Raw genomic sequence first — 20,826 nt, 5'->3', positions numbered from 1 at the left:
GACGTCAGGGTTTCTCAAACAAAACCATTCTATTTTTGAAAGAATCTTCTAAAGAAAAGGAGAGAGGGAGGGGAGGAAGGAAGGAAAGTCATAAAGACCAGCCCCTGTTCCCTCGGAACTTCCAATCTAGGTTAAGAGGCACATGCAGATTGACGTGGGAAGACCTAGTCAGAGATGTAATTAGATGGAAAGAAATGCCACAAATACTTCTGCTTTTCAACTGGCTCCAAAGGCCAATAACATACAGGAAACAAAACATGGAAGCTGATGGCAGCTCCTGGCCCTCTGTTCTAGTCCCATCTAAGATCTGCCCTCAAATAGTTACTCAATGAAGCCTTCAAACGGGGACCCCATGGCATGAGAATCACAGTCTACTGGGATCAGAGGAAGATGGGTAAACAAGCACAATACAGGGGTGGGTGGGAAGAGATAAAACATAAAAATGAAAATAGCCATAAAACCAATGAATGTTCTAGTAAAGAACAATGTGTTTCCAGAAACCGGGTGGGGAAGGAACTAAGGGAAGGAATTCTTCTGTGTATATAAAGGTCTAAAGCATATGAATGAAAATCACCAAGGTTTAATTTTTTTTAGGGGTCCTCCATTTGACAGTCTGTAAAACAACAGTGAATCCCTAGATACTCAGGAGAGTCACGTCCCCAAACCCATTTCTCTGGACAAACTGTTAGCTTTTGGGGGGGAGGGGGAAGTGGCATGCCCAGCATCTAACAGTGCTCCACGGACAACACTGTTGGGACATGGGTGCAAAGGGCAGTGGCGGGAGAGATCTCCTTTTTGGCTGGGCAGGACCTTTATAGACAGTGTTTCCCCAGGAGTGGTTTACAGAACGTTTGTCCCAGAAGATATTTCCAAAAACAAATCAAGTGGGTTTGCAAAATGCTTTACACAGCATTCACATCTGGGACTTTCCACACACATTAGCATTCTAAGAGCTCTGAGAAGTCTTGCAGGAAAGAAACCAGTCTACATTTTGTTCATCCATGGAATTGGGAAACTTATGGGATCTTGGCCAATTTATGAGGGGATTGAAAAGTCCCTGGAAATAGAACAAGATGAAGAGGACTGTGTTGATGGGTTTTCTTTTCAGGGACAGAAGGAGATGCCACTGGGAGAAAACAATTGAGAAGCTTCTTGTAGTTCAAGGGGCTGTGATGGGTGACAGGTGGCGGGCAGTGGGAGGCGTGTGTGAGGGTCATCACACCACCTTCCAAGGGGTGGGTGCCTCCAGCTACCTGCAGAGGTAAATTTGCTGACTCAGGTGTGCAAGCTGGGACACTTGCCCCAAAGGCCCTGCCGCACGCTCCCTGATTCAACATCCTGCAGCTCCTTTAACTGCGTGCGGTAACTGCTGTGACGATGTGACGATGATACTGTTACGATAATACTGGCTAACGTTTGTTTTACGCTTTCCTCTGTGCCAGGCACTCTTCGAAGAACTTTACATGGATTAACCTGATTATTCTTCACAGGGACTATTAGAATAATAGACAGGGACTATTATCTCCATTTCATAAATGAGGAAACTGAGGCACCCTTGAAATAACTTGAGAAATTAATTATTTAAAGCACATCTATTTGAAACAGTATAAAATGCTGAACATACCTGGGCCTGTATTTTACTGAGAAATTGTTTGGTTTTGCTATTAATAGCCTGCAAAATACCCCTCAGGAGATGTTGGTTTTCACTCATTCCATCTCTTCGCAGTAAGGGGAGATGGGCTCCTTCTGCCCAGCGGGATCCCAGCTGCCCACAATCACCCTGCACTGTCTGCAGCCTGCTTCTGATGGCTGCTTCCCAGGCCCCTTTGTGACGTGGCTTGGGATCTTCCAGACCAGCACTCTCCGGGAGGAATAGCATGTGAGCCCCACATGGAAGCAAGAATTTCTAGTAGCCAAATTTTAAAAAGTCAAAAGAAACAGATGAAACTAATTTTAAGGATCTACTCTATTTACCCTAATACATGCAAAATATTATCCTTTCAACATGCAGCACCAGCCCCATTTCTAGGGCTCAGGAGCCACATGGGGCTACGGCTGTGGTACAGGGCGGTGCGTTCAGGAGGCAGTATGATGTGCTGATAAGAGTTTCAGAGTCAGGGAGATCTGTGTTCAAATCCCAGCATCTGTGCATTCAATCTGTGGGACCTAGGCCAGGTCACTGAAGCCCTCTGTGCCTCAGTTTCCTCATCTGTGAAATGGAGATAATAATGGTTCTTCCTTAACAGGGTGGTGGGAAGGGCTAAGTGACTTAATACACGGAAAGTGCTGAACTAGGGCCTGGTGCAGAGTAAGCGCTCTAGGGGTATTGGCTGTGGCAAATCATTACTAAAGATGAACAGCCTTTTTATGCTGGAATCAAGGGGCTCCGGCTATCTGCCATTTCACTGCAGCTCTTGGGTGGCCCTGGGATGCCTGTGGCGGGTTTAGGTATCACTCCCGTATCAGAGATTAAAGAGCACTTGGGCTGGAGCCCTTTAAAAAGGCTTCTAACCAATTCTTAGGGAGTATATCTCCCACATTCCTTTGATACACAAGTCTCCCAGTTTACAGGCAACTGAGGACGAGTTTACACACCAGGCCTGCAGTAGAAACCCTTCTTCATCCTGATGTCCCTGTTCTGGCCACCATGATCGTGAGTGGTTGCAGGGACACACTGTACTCTGACCACAGGCTGAACTCACCAGGGACCCTCCCAACCACAGGCCAACATCTTGCAGCACCCTGGCTCAGCTCAGATATTTAGCTGCTATACATTCAGCTCTTGCTCTGACAACTTACTCCCTTAAGCGAATTAAAAGCCTAATATCTTTCTCTAAAGTCTGGATATAACTTCTTAACTAGTTTATAATGTCTCACTAGTTTATTCTTAACTATCCTTATACTTAAAATAAACCCAGTAGCACTCCCAAAACCTCATTTGAATTGCCCTTTTAAACATACCCCTTCCAGGCACCATCCATGGACAGCTTTTCCTTGACTTACAGCCTGGAAAGAACACAGGACCGGGAACGAAGAGGTCTGTGTTCACGGCTCACTTTTCCATTCGTTTTAGCTCTAAGATTACAAATTCCTTCAGAATTCTGACCCTCGATCCTCTTATCCACAGAAGCAGGGACTAGAAGTTCTCTAAAGTTCCTTCCAGTATTGAAAAATGATGAGTTCTTATATTTTACGAGTGAAAAATGCCAAAAAATGAAGTCCTACGATTCAAAAATGGCAAAACCCAACAGTCTCCTCTCTTGGCCACTTAGAGAGGATATCAAAGAAATAACCAAACGGTACGCAGGGTGGGCAGGTAGAAGGAGACAGAATAACTGCAATGGAGAAAGACCAACAGAAAAGAAGTGAGGTATGGCTGATGTTAAAAAATATCAAGGAAGGTTTCCTATATGTGTCTCCAGTACTCATTGCAGTGTTTTATTTTGGACCTGCTAAAATAGGTAATAGTTTCTGAAAACTATTTCTATACCCTAATTTGACTTGTTATAGTGGAATAGCATCAAATGTGAGGATTAGGAAAATAGGCTTAAAAGGAAAAAAAGTAACACATAACCAAAGTTACCTTTGGGAAACCATTATACTGCCCACAAAACACAGCATAAGAACACTGGGGAATAATAGAGTCATGTCTCCCATTCCTATTCCCCCAAGAATGTGGTCCATCCAGGGCTGGGTCTTGCACTGTTAACTTCTATGTGTGTCTCTGTCTCACTGTCCTTTGGTTTTCTCTCCTGTGTGCATACATGTGCAATAGGACATAGCTGCATTCTTAGGAACTGACGGCTTCCTTTGTAACTATTCTCATCCATAAGCCAAGAGGAACCCGTTCCTATCATTAACTACACAGGCTTGAAATTGAAAGTTGTGTTTCCAGATATCAACCAGAAATAAAAACAACACTATCCCTTTCTGTTGGCACAGACAATGGCTTTGAATAACCAGACCTAAGTAAGTCTTTCCTAGTCCCTTTCTCTGTACCTGTGTTTTGGACAAACACTAAACTTCACTCTCTACTATGCTTTCCTGCAGTGTCATCCAGCATGAAATCCACCAGACATGAAATGTTTGCAATAAAAAAAAGAAACCATGTATGAAATAAGTGTCTGCAAGTGAAGAGAATGAAAAGACAAGCTGCAGTCTGGGAGAAAGTGTTTGCAAACTACATGTTTGATAAAGGGCTTATATCAGAATACAGTATAAAGTACTCTCAAACTTCAATAATACGAAAACAAACATTCCAATTTTTTAAAAAATGGAACAGATTTGAACAGACACTTCACAAAAGAAAATACACGGACGGCAAATAAGCACATCATTAGTCATTAGGGAAACATAAATTAAAACTGCTACGAGATACCACTACGCATCTATTAGAATGGCTAAAATAACAAAATAAAACCAAACGAACAAAATATTGGCAATACCAAGGGCTGGCAAAGATGCAGTAGACCTTTTATACCCTGCTACTGGGACTACAAAATGGTATGGTCACTTTGAAAAGGAGACAGGCAGTTTCTTATAAAGTTAAACATAGCCCAGATATCTCACTTCTAGGTATTTACCCAACTGAAAACGTATGTTCACCCCAAAATCTGCATGCAAATGTTTACAGTGGTTTTATTTGTAATTGCCAAAACTTTACCCCTCGACTGGGTAAACAAATTGTGGTCTACCCATACAATGGAACACTATTCAGCAATAAAAAGGGATGAATTACTGATACAAGCAACAGTGTGGATGAACCTCAAATGCACCATGCTTAATGATTCTATTTGTATGACATTCTGCAGAAAGCCAAACTACAGAGACAGAAAATGGGGGCTGCCGCAAAGCACAGCAGGAATGCAGGAATCATTCTCTATCTTGACGGTGATAATCGTTACCTGACTGTATGCCAAAACTTGCAGAATTATACACGAGAAAAGACGACTGTTTCTGCATGTAAATTACACCTTAATAGAAAAAAATGGAAGAAAATACTAGAAAATATCAATGGAAAATAAAAAGATTTGTAAAATATTAAAATAAAATCTTAGCAGAAAAATTCTGAGGTCCAGCACATGAACGTGAACTTTTCCCACACACTACAGGCTAAGTGCATTCTCAACACGCCACTCTAATTCCAATGTCACGTGAGAGATGAGGAATCAATAAAAAATGAACATTAGCCCCTTGTTTAATCTTACTCCCTTTCAGAGTCCACCACCCACATGAATACACCACCATATCTTGCATTTCCTCCTGCTCCTTTTTTGTGATATGCGGAACACTTCATACTTATTAGTGAGCTGCAGTTGTACGGAATGTCCATGCAGAAGTCTGGGCCAGACACGAGCAGACTTTGGTTACCCGTAAATAGCTACAATAATGATCCTATAATGATCTGATTATCACAAAGAACCTAACTTTGGCAGATGCAAATTTAAAAGTGTAAACCTCCAATTACATCTCAATAAAACTGAAAGAAACAAAAAATTTAAACCTCAATTATATGAGTAAATAGCACTTTATTAAATGAATGGGTTTAGATGAAGAGAATGCTCCTATGAAGAGAACTGAGAGATTCTCCAATGTCTTACTTCAAAAACCTGCTCAAGTGAAGGTCTGAAAGCCCTCAGATTAACTCCAAGTACCTCCTGCCACTGGCAGCCTGTATGTCTGATGGCAGCCCTCTGTCCTAGCTAGCCTTCTGCCATTTCTTACATCCCTTCCTTAGAGGACATGCATCTGTTTCAGGAGGTTACTGGGAAGATGAACAAACTAGCAAGTATCTGTCTGACCCTTTTCCTTGGGGCAGTGAATGGGTTTTTGAAGCAAGGAAAAGAAACCACCCAGATTTGATGACAGGTGACAGGGAAAGCCCGATTTGGGATCAAGGTGAAGCAGGCCACCCTCGGGCTATCTGTGGATCCAGAATCTTATCAAAAGGCTCGTGGGAGGGGACAGGAAAGCACATCATACATCATGCAGATTAATTTCACATCCAAACCTAACTTGACGTTTTACGTTCCCAACTGCAAACTGGCTCTTCTGGGCTTCAAACCACAGGTGAGTGAAATTCTTGAATGGTAGCTAAGGTAGGCTCAGTGAATATTGTAAAACTGAGGATCTTTCTACTGGTAGCTTTGAAAAAAAAAAAAAAGAAGGCTATCAAGGTACTCCAGACAAAGAGTCAAAAACCAACCTAACACACCGCCTTTTGTGCTCAAGGAAATTACTCTGATAAGTGGCTCATTCCTGGTGGCTTTGTTCTTGCTATGTGCTCTGGGTTTGGGGGCTGACTCTGCTCTTCCAAACTCGTGCAAATGCACCCTGACCTTATGATAAAGATGAATCAAGGAGTAAAAGAAATGGAAAGGATAAAAAGGGCCATAGGGAGCATAAGTAAAAGTAGACCGAAAATAGTGATTTTCACAACAACAGCAATGACAACAGAGTGACAAGTTCCTTAAGAGACCTAACAATCAATTGCAACTGGTGTGGACCTTGTTTAGATCATCATCTAAACAAATGGACTGTAAAAAGGCATTTGGGGGCAATCAGGAAAATTTTAACATAGATACTGTTTAGGTGATATGGAGTAAATCACTGTTGATTCTGCTCACCCTGCCAAATACTATTACAGTTATGTGAGAAAACATCCTCATTTTTCAGAGGTGCATATTGGAGTATTTAGAAAATGTCATGATACCTCTGTTTACTTTAAAATACTCCAACAAAAAGGAAAAATAAGACGCAAATGTGGAAAAAAAATCTTTGTCATCATTAAATGTAGATGGTGCATGCTGGTGGTTCACTTTACTGCTGCCTCTACTTTTGTGTGTTTGAAGATGTTTGTAATAAAATGCTTCTTAAAAAAAGTGATGAAAAATTTTAAAAAATTAGATGAGGGGCTTCCCTGGTGGCGCAGTGGTTGAGAGTCCGCCTGCCAATGCAGGGGACACGGGTTCGTGCCCCGGTCCGGGAGGATCCCACATACCGCGGAGCGGCTGGGCCCGTGAGCCATGGCCGCTGAGCCTGTGCGTCCGGAGCCTGTGCTCCGCAACGGGAGAGGCCACGACAGTGAGAGGCCCGCGTACCGCAAAAAAAAAAAAAAGAGAAAAGAAAAGAAAAAAAAAAATAGATGAGCACAGTTCCTGTATTAGAAGTTTCTTTTTTACTCTCCTTTGCCAATTTTTTTGGAGTGTTGCACTATTAATAGGAATGTTAAAACAAAAAAAAAGCCAATTATTTTAATATAAATGCCACAAGAAAGATAAAGGTGAAGAAATAAGCTCAAAAATTCAGTTATTTAAAACAGTGCTTTTCTAGAAATTTACAGAGGATTTTAGAGGTCACTGTTTTTATTGACTATTAGACATAAAGTCCATCGAAAAATATAAAAAAGGGAAAAAACGTATAAAGATGGATGAGGAACAGAAAGAGGTAAATGAAAAGAAATTAAGCCAAAACAATAACCCCCAAATGGCAGAATCTATCTTTAAAGAGTCCACTCGGTCCTGGGTTTGAGGGCCAGCTCTTTCCCTTACACACTGTGGGCAAGTTCATTCACATCGCTGAGTTTAGTTTGCTCATCTGGAAAGTGGGAATAACTGGCATGTCTTCCTTCCCGGAATATGCTCCAGGAGTAAATGGAAAAACTCATAGTGTGCTTTCACACTGACCAGCACATGGTTCCTTCAGTGTGGCCTGTTCTTAGGCTACAAAGTTGAGGGGAAGGATCTGAGGAGAGAAAATGGCTGTGGGAAAATGGCAGCACGCTGGTCTCTCACACAAATCACTGATTAACCCACAACTACCAGACCTGCTTACGTCCAGGCAGGACTACGAGGGCAGCCAAAGCTTCTGTCACTGCCTGGAACCTTCAAGCTGTCCCAGAATTGTTTACTTGAAGCCCCCCCTCAGAGGTCTGCTCCTTACCTCCGTCTCTCACTCCATTTGGGCCCAACTTTCAGGGCAGCTAATCTAATCAGCTAATCTATGCTAAATTATTAATGGGATCCAAGAGGTTAATGTGTAACAAGTACACACTCCAATGGAGGCAAGCTGGAGACACAGGCCTCCGTGAGTCATCAGAGCCTTGGTGGGAACTCAGGGCAGCAGGCAACCCTCCGCATATCAAATCAAATTCTACGAAGGCATTTTAAAAATTATTAAAAAAATAATTCATATAAAAATGCAATCGGGCTTCCCTGGTGGCGCAGTGGTTGAGAGTCCGCCTGCCGATGCAGGGGACACGGGTTCGTGCCCCGGTCCGGGAAGCTCCCACATGCCGCGGAGCGGCTGCGCCGGTGAGCCATGGCCACTGAGCCTGCACGTCCGGAGCCTGTGCTCTGCAACGGGAGAGGCCACAACAGTGAGAGGCCCGCGTACCACACACACACACACAAAAACCTTTTAAAAATGCAATCGAATCAACAAAGGGACAGGCCAAAAAATCCTTTAACTAGACCAGGACAAAAAGGTTATGGAAAGTGGTATGTTTAGGAGCTCTATAACCCTTATGGACCTTTCTATGCCTCTGTTTTCTTATCTGCCAAAATGAATGTTGAGGTAAGGATTAAGTATAATCCATGTAAAGCACTTGCAACAGTGCCTGCCATGCAACAGGCACTCAACAAACATTAGCCACTGTTAGTATTGGTTAACGATGAGATTACATAGAAGTCAAAAGGGATGCTCTGGGGGCTTCCCTGGTGGCACAGTGGTTGAGAATCCGCCTGCCGATGCAGGGGACGCGGGTTCGTGCCCCGGTCCGGGAAGATCCCACATGCCGCGGAGCAGCTGGGCCCGTGAGCCATGGCTGCTGAGCCTGCGCGTCCGGAGCCTGTGCTCCACAACGGGAGAGGCCACAACAGTGAGAGGCCCACGTACCGCAAAAAAAAAATGCTCTGAAAGTTTAAGTGAAAAAGGATTTTCTAGATGGCAGCTTCCATTTGTGTTTTCAATGAAGTCTGGCTCACAGCATAGCACCCTGGCATCAGATCTGGGTTCAAGTGTCAGGCCCACTTCCTACCAGCTGTATGACTTTGGACAAGTGGCTCAACATCACTGAGCTATAATTTTCTCAGCTGTAAAATAAGGATAATAATACCTACCCTGCAGTAATGATGAATGAATTACATATGACAATGTACGGAAGTGTGTAGCACAGTGATTCCATAGGGGCATCCTAAGAGCCCCCAAAATGATGGCTTTAATCATCATCTTGTGTTTCCCAGTCTTTGCGATCGCATCCTTGGGAGCCCAACCAAGAAGTGACAGTACATTCTAATGGGGGTGACGGGCAGAGTCCCCAGTGCCTAATAGAGACTAAGCCATGGTAATCCCATCGTAATCCTACAGTTGGTTAGTCTAACAGCCACAAGGCAATTTAGCTGGGTGAGGATAGAGCCTCAGCTTTGACCAACCCTGGTGTCCCAAAGAAGTAGCCACGATGCAGGAATTTTATCTTCCTGGTTATTGAGATTATCTCATTCCAAAGGCAAAAACATGGTGTCTTGGCTTGTCTTGGTAGCTCCCCAGTGACAAGTGCCACGGGGCTACCGAATAACTACATGCCACCACCCCCATTTCTTTTTAACTCCATTTTTTTGACGGCATTTTTTGATTATGAAACTATTATAGAATCATAGCAAAAACTATATAAAAATATAAAATAAAAAGGGAAGGACTGCCTATGTTCCTACCAATAAGAAACAGTCCCTTTTACATTTTTGTGCACGTTGCTTCAGATTTTTTCTTTATACATATATGCTCCTCCACACGCTTTGCCATCATTTAAAAAAAGATGAGCTCATACCCTACATACAACTTCATCACTTGTGTGTTCACTTAATATATCTATTTCTGTGTTTGTCTGCCATCATTTTTAATGGCTGCACAGGAATCCATCAAATGCAGACTTCATAAATCATTGATCTATCCTCCAACCGAAGGCGCTTAGGTTGTTTTCAGCCTTCTGCTATACTAAACAACATCAGACTGAGTATTCTCACATAAACCTCTATACACGATTGTCCAATTACTTCCTTAGAAGTGGCACTGATGGGTCAACAAGTGTACAGTGTTTAAATGCCTTATGAAAAAAACAAAACAAAACAGCTAGCCTTCCTGAGATGGGAGGGTGAGAGAGGCATTTGAGTAACAGCGAGACATTGTCTTTTAGGCCCAGGTAAACAAAACAGCCTTCTGTCGGCCTTCTCCCCTGCCTTCCCATCATTCACCTACTGGGAAACACGTCTCTGTCACTAATGAAAACAACTAAATCCTCCTGTGCAAAATCCAGGGTCCAAGAGCGAGTGTCTGTGAGACAAAACTTGGGGTGTCATCTGGAAATGCAATGCGAAGGATCAGCAGGAAGTGGCTTATAAAGGCGACAAACGCTCCCGAACGGCTCCCACGAGCCTCCCACTGGGCCCCCCTGATGTGCAGGGTGGGCAGGCAGTCGCCTCAGTGACCTCAACTGAGGACCCAGTGGGTAGGAGGGGACGAGTCTCAAGGGCACACTGTAAGGAAGAGAAGCCATGCCACACTCCATCCTGAATTCTGAGGGACCCACCAACAGGATGAAAACCACAAGTCGATGCAGATGTACTCAAGTGGCCCGCATGCATACACACAGACACAACCAATGAGGGCATAAGAGAAACAGAGTCACTGGGCTAAGAGGAAGTTGCAAGAAATAAAATTTCAAAATGCTGCATTAGGTACAGATAAACATGCGGACAGAAAGGGCTCTCAGTCGTGCTGCTCGCTGGCAGGGGGACCCTGGGCAAGTCCCTCATGGGGCCTCTATGACCAGGTAACCAAGAAGCTCTAAGCTTAACCACAGAGATCTGATTAACTTTGGGTTTTGGTATTTTGAGTTTTCTTTCCCTGGCTATGGTGTTTTAATTTCTATTTTTACAATCTTTTTTTTAAAAAAAATCTCCCTTTCAGTGATTGTCTACCGTCTGTCCCGGGAGCTTCCATTGTTTCATACTCATTTAGTCCTGACTACCCCCTTGGAAGGTATATGTTATTCTTACTTTATGCTCTAAACGTGCTTGAGGTCACACATCTAACTGGAATAAAGATGGTTCCTGGTTTTATCCTCATGGTACAGAGGAGTTACTCAATAAATAGCTCATGGCTGAATGAATAAATGCACACATGAATGAATAAATTATGTTGTAGACTCCTTTCTAAACCCATGAAGTTTTCACTATATAAGACTCCTTCTACACTTGTCTTTTTGATAAAGTTATCTCAGAATCTTTTTTGAAAATTAGACATACATCAACAATCAGAAACGAGCAAGACTTCTATTCCATCTATAGGAAACAGGTGTCACTGCCTCAGTGCCCTGTCCCGGGAAGACCGTCATAATCCAGCAACTAAAGGGTTACACCTAGCTCGGCAGGGGGCTTCCAGGGGCCTGCTCCCAGGCTTGGGTGACCTCAAATTCTGATGGTTTCTTGTTGAATATATAGGGTATCACTCCTGGAAATAAGTAACTTAACATCCCAGGCCTACAGTTTTTGCTCATCTGGGTAGAATTAGCATGTTGACCTAGAGCTAGTTTCCTCTAGCTCGAATATTTCATCACCCTGTGAGAAGAGAAGAGGGAAAGCAGTGAAGGAGAAAGCCAAGTCCAGGGCAAAGGCAGCACTGGCTATGGACAGTGGTTACTGCCCTAAATCCAACTTTAGCGGGAACTCTCACATTTAGCTGAACTTCTGAATCACCTGGAGCACTTAGTAAACCCACTGATTCTTGCTCTATTTCACTTCCCTGCAAGAGGTGTTGTTTGTTTGTTTGTTTGTTTAAAGACTCTGCATGAGGCTCCCAGGGTACTTCTAAAGTTTATCTCTGATTACCAACCGCTGCTCTTAGTAGGGGAAATCCTTGAAGCTGAATGAATTGACATTCGCAGAGAGGATATTTTCCCCTCTGGCCAGAGGGACTTCTCCCCGCCCCACCAGCTTTCACTCCCTGTGCCAAGGCTACCTGGTTTTGGAGGTTTCCGTGACCTGCTGGTCCATCCCTCTAATGGCTGCTGGTGAACTGTGCCACATTCCAAAGTTCTCTCCAACTGTTCTGAGCCGCCTGCATCTGAATTCAAAGAAGGGGTGCAGAAGCAGCTGGAAGAGAGAAACCAGAGCGGCATAGTCCAGCAGCAACCTTTGAAAGAGCCAACCAAAACTGCCAGGCTTCTGATTCATCACACGGGGTGAAGGAAGGGCCTGTCATATCGGTCACTGGCAAGCAAAAACCAGAAAGAAAACTAAAAGTTGGCACTGGTGATTTGAAAGGTGGCACTCAAAGGCCCCCACCGATAATTAGAACCCAAATAAAGCTGTTTTGAAAAGTTAAGCCATCTTTTGTTGTCCTCAATCTTTACTTTTTCAGATTCCCTCCTTTTTGTGTTTTCAACTGAACTTGACAATGACTTGTCCTCTAGTCCAGAAAATCAAATGTCTATTTAATTGGATAATTAAATTGAAAAGTGAACCCTGAGGATTTTTGGAATGATAGTATTAAGAAAGACTTTTCTCTTCCTCTCTTGAATCACATTATTTCCTTTTTATTACATGATATATGTATGTTTTAGACACATGTATAAAATATGCAGTGGCTATTTCAGATTTCGGAATTCAAGAAGTAAAGGTCAACATTCTTACTAGCATGGGCAAAAAGATGTGATAAATGTCTTGCCATTGAACTTGCCAGCAGCTGGCAGTCGTGGCACCCTGGCTATTGTTTCTGAGTACACCTCTCCCTCAGACTCCCACCTCCACCCCTTGGCTCTGTAGAGAGTCTAACTGACAGAATATTTTAGTTATGTTCCACCTAGCCCTGGTGGTTAAGAACACAGGACTGGATGGGATAAAGCCGAAAGACTTAACGATGCCATATGCTACAACTTGGCTATACCAGGTTATAAGCAGCCAATGTCATCCCTTGTTAAAGGATTCACTTTAGAAGTAATAATTCCAGGGGAGAACAGGACTTCACACACTGTCACAGTGGAAGAACCTGATACAGATACAAGATGAAACAAGTGATCATTTTAGGAAAACCCCCTTTGTCTTGAATTTTGGTCTTATTTGAAAAAGCCAGAAAGACCCTGAGAAGTTATTTAGTTTGGGGAAGCAACTTTTGAAAATAAAGAATAGGGAGAGGGATAAATTTTCAGAAAGAGGAAGTCCAAGAATAAAAAAGATGGTATTTTAACAAACACCTTAAAACACAGGACCAAATACATGGACGGTTTCTAATGATACACTATCATCAGAGAGAAAGTAACAAGGCTTCAAAGACAGTGAAAGGGTGCTTCAGGACTGCAGAATGAGAAGCACACAGAAGCATAAGCTTTCCAGTGTGCCCAGAGGACATGCCCCTGACACTGGCCAAGTGTGTCAGCACCGAGCCTCAAAGAATCTGACCAGGATGGAAGAAGATCTACGGTGGGCATATATGCACTCGATTGACACCTGACAGTGCAACCCACAGCTCCATTCCTATACTTCCTGAAGCCACAGAACATTAACTAAACTGAAGTTGACTGGAAAATTCCCATAAACATATAGAAGTTTTTGTGCGTTGCATTTGTTAAGACTTTTTCATAACCCTACACTGTAAAAAAAAAAAAAAAAAAAAAGTCCAAATGAATAGAAAACACCAACCCAGCAAGAAAACACAAGCAATTGCTGATTGAGGATACGGCGACAATAGCCTCAAGACATTTCTAAAGCATAAGCCTAAACATGAGCAACTTCAACAAAAGAGGCAGCTCTGCCCACAGTGGGCTTGGAGTCCCTGCTCTTTGAGTTCCAATCCTGGATTTGTCACTTATTCACTGTGTGACCTTGGACACGTTACTAAACCTCTTCATAGTTTCCACATTTGTACTGATACAATGGGGATATACCTACCTGGCTTGAAGACTGAATAAAAAACAATGTAAATGGTAGGGCTCTGTAGTCTGTGAAAGGGCTACATCTTTGTAGCCTGGCAACTAACCCAGCTCACACAGCGGGGGGTCTCTGCTGAGGGAAGAAGCAAATACCTGAGGTGTCACACGCACGCCTTCCTGTTGAGGGCTCTCTGTGAGGGGTGCTGCGCCTATAGATAACGTGGGGTTTGTTTTGTTCCTCTTCACCTTCTTGCTCGTCAATGGACAGCAGTGGTTCAATAAAATAATCCCCATCGTGGGACCGGAATGTGCCCAGCTGCAAATAAAGAGAGATGAGAGGTTGATTTAATATAACTCAGCCACTGGGAGGAAAAGGACAGTGGAATGTTGCCAAGTGAACGGCACCATTACCCAATCCCTTTCCCATGAGGGCTGCTTAAACTGAAAAGTCCTCCTGACATATTTGGAAAAGCAGTTGTTTCTTTTGTCTGTTTGTTTTGGTTTTTCTCCCCACTCTCTGCCATATTAGTACCTTACCCTTGATTGGACTCTACTTTATTGCACCTGCTATCCAAACCCGTCTGTGAGAAATACTTCCTTGGTGCTCAAGTTCTAATTATGTACACTCCTACAGACTGTTGAAAGAGAGTGTTTCTGTGCATTAAGACAGCCTGGAAACTCAGGGACAAGTATCAGCTCCAAAAGCAAAAGCCTACCCAAGGAAGCCTTATTATGACTTCAAACTAGAAAGCATATGTTGACCACAAGGCACTCAAGGTGGTACCACCCGTGACACTGGCACACGAGTCTCTTACCACCCCTTCTCTTGGCCATAGGGAGTGACATGGGATAAGACTTTGCAGTCAGGCTGCCAGAGGTCCCAATCCCAGCACTGCCACTTACCCACCCACCTTGGGCAAGTTCCTTAACTGCTCTGAGCTTCAGCTTCCTTGTTTATCAATTAAGGACAAAAATACTTACTGTCACTTCTTGTGCAGATTAATAAGATAATGCGCGTGAAGTGCTTAGCAAAGTGATACCTTGTAAGGGCTTAGAACACATGAGTGGCTTTTGGTGTTGCAGGGTTAGCCTCTAACCACCAGGACACAATTTGCGTTTGCCAATCACTCTAAGCACCTTGAAAGAGGTAACTCTTTCTCCTCCCCTTCCCAAGTACCAACAAGTTTTGCAAATGATTAATGGTGATTCAAAGTTGAACCACCCAAACAAAACATTACAAGAACACTAAAAAGTTCCCCATGCCATGCCGGTGGGCAATGTTTCAAGGGAAGTATCAAGCTCTTCTTTCTCCATTGTTGCTTTTCCCTGTGGCGGGAAAAAGGCAGAGGCCTTTGACTTTCCCCGGGACACAGGGAAATAAGCGTCCTTGAACGTCAGCAGCAGCATAGGCACCATCCAGGAGTTAGTTAGATACTCAAATAATCACACTCCACCCCAAATCTGATCTACTGAATCAAAGTATCTGGGGGTAGGGCCCAGGAATTGAAATTTTAGAATTCTTAGGCATGATAAAGTTTTCAAGCACTTGGCTAAGACACCGGGGTTCCCAAACCCAGCTAAGTGTCAAAATTGCCTAGGAAGTTGAAAAAAAAAATTAGATTTGGGGTGCCACCCTGTATCTGCAGATTTGGAATTTCCAGTGGAGACGACTAACATCCGTATTTTTTAAAAAGCTCTCCGTGTGGCTCATGAACCACTGACTTAAAGAGAAGACAGCTCTAGTGTCGTCTGGTGTCAAAATAAGAGACAGAGTAACTGGTGTCCAGAGAAGAAGTGATTTAACAAGTTTATTTTCACCCAGGCACCTCTCTCCATTTTCAACATACAACTCTGGTGTTCTCTGAGCACAGAGCAGGAAGCTGGCTACAACATGGGAAAGCTACTAGAGACAGGCTATAAATATTGAGAAAGAATCTGGGAGCCCATCTGGTGAAGATCTGGCACCTTTGATTATTGAAAGGGGAAACTGAGGCCCAGAGAGAGGAAGTGGCTTATCCCCTTCAGTGATACAGAAGCAGCTGAATAGTACCCATGGTGAATCTAGAACTCAGGTACCCTGACTCTAGTCCAGTGCCTTTAAAAACAAACAAAAACAAGAACTTTGAAATTCTCTTTAAGAACATAGATTCATTCTCTGGCCCATGGTTAAGAGTACGGGTCAGAGGATTGGGTGGGAACCCCAACTCTGCCACTTACTAGCTGTGAAACCTCCAGCAAGGCCCCAACTCTCAAAGCCTCAGTGTCCTCATCAGCAAAATGGGTTGTTTCAAGGATTGGGCTGTTGTAAGGAGTTAAGATGAAATAATGCATACATAAAATACTTATTATAGTACAAGACACATAGTGAGAGTTCAATAAATGGTACCTATATGAAGTCAGATTAATTTTGTGGCTGATTCACAAAACAACTGCTTGACTGAAGAGTAATCCTTTCTTGGGTAAGGTGACCATTTATTCAAACACAGGTACTAAGTGCTTATAATATACAAGGCTCCAATACGGGAGAGAAATGAATTGATGCTGACCCTACTGCCAAGGAAAAGGGGATAGAACACGTGTTCCAAGAACCATACTACAAGGGACAGCACACTAAACATCAAAGAGAAATGCAGGTTAGAGTCTATGAAAGTGGAGACGGAGAGACAACAGCAGTCTGAAGGACGACAAAGAGGTTTCCCGGGGAACAAGATACCTTAGTTACACTTTGAAAGAAGGGTATGATTTGAGCATGTGAAGCAGGGTGAGATCACCAAGTAAATCCAAAGGCCCAAAGGCTATGAGGTAGAACTAGGACGGGAGGGAAATGCAGAGAAATGCGTGAGAGCAGGTTGCCTGAAATGCAGGATTTGTGAAGGAAAGCTTAACAGATGAGACTGGACATGTGGATGTGAAAGGGGTGAGGAGGTCCACTGTCAATGGTCTGACGTGCCAGATGGAGGAGTTTACAGTCGTTCACTAGGCGGTGGGGTGGTCTGTGAAGTAAATGAACAGGGTAGCCATGCGATCTTGTTGTGCCTTGTCATCAGTCATCTGTTAGCAGTGTGTGGCAGGGATTAAAAAAAAAAAGACCAGAGAAGAAGCCAGATGGAAATATTTCTTAAGACGTCAGTCCTAACGACAGAGGAAGAGAGAGGGAAACAGGTCCAGAGTCATAGTAGGCATGTTCAGAACAGGTGAGAAACGCATCTGAGAGGGAATTCAGGGAAACTAGTAACTGACCAGTGGGGTGACGGGAGTGGGGAAGGTTGGCATGACTCACTCTGAAGAGTGAAACATTTCCAGGAAGGTTTCCTGTGTGGGCCACGAGGAACGTCAGGATACTATTAGTACTGAAACGGTAAGGGGGCATCTTGGGAAGAAAGATAAATTCCAGGAGGAAGACAAAGGGGCAAGGGTTTTGGAGCTAGATTCGTCCCTGAAGATAGAAACAGCCAACTCACATATTTTTTGTATGTATGCCAGACCTTGCCCCCCACCTCCCCAAAAAAGGGCCAGATTGCAAATTAAACGCAATATAAACGGACTCCTCAAGGTCTAGACAGTCCTTCTGAAGTCCCGGCCCTCAGTTCCCTGAGAGAGTTACGACTCCGCAGTTAACACGTGCGAATTACCACCTAAAATTGCCAATAGAAACTAAGGTCCTGCGCAGTAAAACATACCACTGCTGGGGCCACTCAGCGGGGTGTGGAGGCGGGGAGGGAGGAGGAGTAAAGGCTGTTTACAAACTTGACGTACACACGTAGCCCTAACAGTAAGGTTCTGGAATTGTGGGTTACAACCTTGGGATTTGGGTACACTCTGATGCCCTGGGTTCCGGCACCTGACTTGTGCCCACCCAAACCCCAACCTTACTAAGAACAGAAAGATTCCAGGCGTCTTGGGGCAGTGGTGACTCACTGCAGCACCCCCTCCCCTTCGCCTAACTGCCGTCTCCGCCCACCCCCAAACCATGTCAACAAAGCACGGCGGCTCTGGGAGCTTTGCTGGGGGCTAAAGGCGTTCATCTTCGTCCTCGCATTCCAGCAGGCTAACCCTCCCCCGTCCGAGTCTTCAAGCTTGCCTCGCTCCCCACCCGACCCTTCGGTTGAGCAGCGGAGATAGATGAGACATCCAGATGCGGGACTCCGGAGCCACTCACAGCAGCCCGTGGAGGGGGCAGCCAAGAGCCCCGGGTAAGTATCCAAGCTCCCACTTGGAAAAGGTAACGACGGGGAGTTAATGGGTGCTCTGGGGAAAAATAATCGTATCACGGGGGCGCACGGCGGACAGCGGCCGTGCGCTGGGAGAGTCTGACCCGCGATAGTTTCTGCGTCACAGCGCGAGGGAGAAACGCACGTTGCTTGGGAAAGTACTAGAACAGCTCTTGCCCGGGTCAGAACATGACAACGGGTCCTCAAATATCAGGAGTGGAGAGGGCGGACGCCGCGTGGGGCCCACTGGAGGGCAAGTGGGGCGGGGGGGCGTAACTAAGCAGGGGGTAGGGGTATCAACTTGGATCCCCTGCTAAGTGCGTATTTTGCAGCGCAGAGAGGTGGCCGCCCCGCCCTCTCGCCTTCCCTCTCTAGGGAAACGCGCGCCGCAGGCTCTCTTTTCCGATTCTCTGGCACCCCATGGGTGGTGGAAATCCCAGAAGAACTGAAACTTCCTCCGGGCAGCCTCTCCAAGCTCTCTCCCAGTATTTCTGCTTCTTGGGGCCACCCCACCAGCAGGGTGCAGAGTCGCACTGCGCCGCACCCCCATTCCCAGTTTCCTCCCTAATGCAAAGCGTCCAGGGAAGGCTCCGCCCCATTCCCCGCCCCCTGAGCCCTCGGCCCACCCTTCCGTTCCTGGGACGGGACCTGTTCCCTGTCAATCCAGCTCAGCCTCAGGGTTCCTGGCGCGTGAAAAAAGGCCCTGAGAGAACGTGCGGACTCTAGATTACGCAGCGCGCTCCAAGACACACGGAAGGAACTCCCCATACCCGTGGCTGGGGAGTCTCAGCCCACACCCCCGACTCAAGACGCGTCAATAAGGAGTCGGGTTCTCCCTGCGCTCAGCTGCTCGGCTCCTGGGCGGCCGAGTTTGCAGCAAGGAAGGACAACAATCTCCGAGTTTGGAAACCGACTTCCCAGCCACCTACCGGTGTGGGGCAACACTCAGCTGAGTCGAATTCGGACCCTAGAAAGCTCCGAAACATCCAGAACTCCCCGGGGGGCGGATGCGTGCGCTCCTCTCGAGCACTCACCGGTGTAGCCAACCCAAAGCGTAGGACGCAAACAAGTTTGTAGCTGATACTTAACGCCAGAGCAGAGACGGCGCAGTGAGGGTCTTAGGCGAGAGAGCAATTAAGTCTCCTAGAAGCGGGTGAGGAGGCGAGAGGGCAGGGGAGGGGTGCGCGTCCACTTACCATTCCTGAGCAGAGGCTGATGACGGCCGTGTGCTCGGACTTGGTATTGACATGGCCTTTGTAGAAACAGTGCTTGAGTTCCGCTTCCTCCTCAGAATAAAACTTTGTCTGGTTCACCCCGGGTGCCCCGAGGAGGGTGACAGTGAACATTGGAGCGATAAATCCGGCATGGGCGGTGAGATTAAATAGAAATTGCTGGCCGAAGGCGGAGAGGCGGTAATGCGCTTGGGTGTAGGTAGCGGAGGAAGAGGAGGAGGCGAAGGCAGGCCAGGGGTCAGCGGCAGAGTTAAGGCTCCGTCGCCTTCTTTTGAAGTGTACGTTCGTGGGAAAGGGTTCTCCGAGAGCGTTCACTCGGATGGGAGACGCGATTTCGTATTCGCTCAGAGTCTCTAATAGTTTCACTGCAGAGAGAAGCAGAGGCACATGAACCAATAATTCAATTTTCCGCAAGTTTTAATTTAAAAATGAAGTGGGCGGTTTCGTCCTGAGTTATTTTCCAGCTTCCCCCTTCCCCCCCCCCCATTTGAGTCAATCCCTTCACCTTCAGTCACTGGACAAATATTTGCTGAACACCTACTATGTGCCAGGAACCGTGTTAGGCGCTGTCGGAGCCAGACAATGAATAAGTCAAAACACATAACATGATTACAGATCCTGACAAATACCCTGAATAAAATAAAACACGCCACGATGGGGTGCCCCCAGTTACTAAGTAACTGTAGTTTGGGGCCTGGGGTGGGGAAGGAAAAAGATCCGGCTAAAAGAAGGGGGAGACGACAAAGTTCGTTCCACAGTGTGTCTCTCTCTAGAAATAGGCTGGGAATGACCTAAAGAAGGGAGAGGCTGCAAAGCGGGAGACCATTCTTTCTAGGAAAAGGATAAGAGAGAGAGAGAGAGAGAGAGAGGCCTCCGCTGCGGGGTGCCCGCTGTCGGACACGGAGGCTGGGGAGCTGGCGACAGGGGCGGAGGGGTCCCGGTGGCCGAGCCTCGTTACCTTGCCTCGGGTGCAGCCTGTCCCTGCGCACGGCCGCCGCGGCGTCTGGGCTCCCCGTCTCGGTCAGGTCCCGCACTAGGAGCGTTAGCAGTGTGGCCCAGGATACAAACTGCATGGTGCTCCCCACCCCTCCCCCGCCGCCCCCACTCCCCCCTCCCTCCTGTCCTCCTTGGCGGCTGCGGCGGCGACGCTAGGCAGCGGCCGCGGAGAGCGCTCGGAGCCCGGCGCCCGCCGCCAACTTTTGACTTTAGGAGTCGCTGAGGTCTCGCGGCGAGGGTCCCGTCTGCGCTCGGCTGAGCAACGCCGCCGCCTGCCGAGAGCTGAGCCGCTCGGGCCGCAGGAGGAGCCGGAGGAGGAGGAGGAGGAGAACTGGGGCTCGGCTGCTCGGCCGCATAATGTCCAGGGAGCGGGCAGGAGAAGGCGCGGAACGTGCGCTCCGAGGCGCGCCGGGCGCCCTGTGCTGGCGGGGATAGCGGAGCGGCTTCTTGAATGGGGGGCTGGGGG

At 46.0% G+C, this 20,826-nt stretch overlaps 1 protein-coding gene and 1 long non-coding RNA gene across 5 annotated transcripts in view; one reads left to right on the top strand and one right to left on the bottom strand.

The window, feature by feature from the left end:
• Positions 1-20,823, bottom strand: part of ADAMTS9 (ADAM metallopeptidase with thrombospondin type 1 motif 9) — a 226,339-nt gene extending 205,516 nt beyond the window's left edge. For 3 of the 4 annotated variants that reach the window (XR_007479510.1, XM_004267994.3, XM_033424784.2), the window contains exons 1-3: positions 20,323-20,823; positions 19,329-19,729; positions 14,075-14,237 (exon numbers count right to left, since the gene is read on the bottom strand). Coding sequence is in view for 3 of the 4 variants with exons in the window: in XM_004267994.3 (XP_004268042.1) it covers positions 14,075-14,237; positions 19,329-19,729; positions 20,323-20,437 (679 nt within the window). In the remaining variant the exon portion in view is untranslated. The remainder of the gene's footprint in view (positions 1-14,074; positions 14,238-19,328; positions 19,730-20,322) is intronic. The other variant, XM_033424783.2, reaches the window with a different exon arrangement.
• Positions 17,678-20,826, top strand: part of LOC125965526 (uncharacterized) — a 106,009-nt gene continuing 102,860 nt past the window's right edge. Inside the window, exon 1 of the long non-coding RNA XR_007479511.1 lies at positions 17,678-18,114. This is a non-coding gene — a long non-coding RNA (uncharacterized LOC125965526). The remainder of the gene's footprint in view (positions 18,115-20,826) is intronic.

Source organism: Orcinus orca, chromosome 10 (assembly GCF_937001465.1).
Source record: "Orcinus orca chromosome 10, mOrcOrc1.1, whole genome shotgun sequence".
In the NCBI taxonomy this organism is placed as follows: domain Eukaryota; kingdom Metazoa; phylum Chordata; class Mammalia; order Artiodactyla; family Delphinidae; genus Orcinus; species Orcinus orca.
Note: the sequence above shows the minus strand (reverse complement) of the source record. Positions and strands in the feature narration are given on the sequence as shown.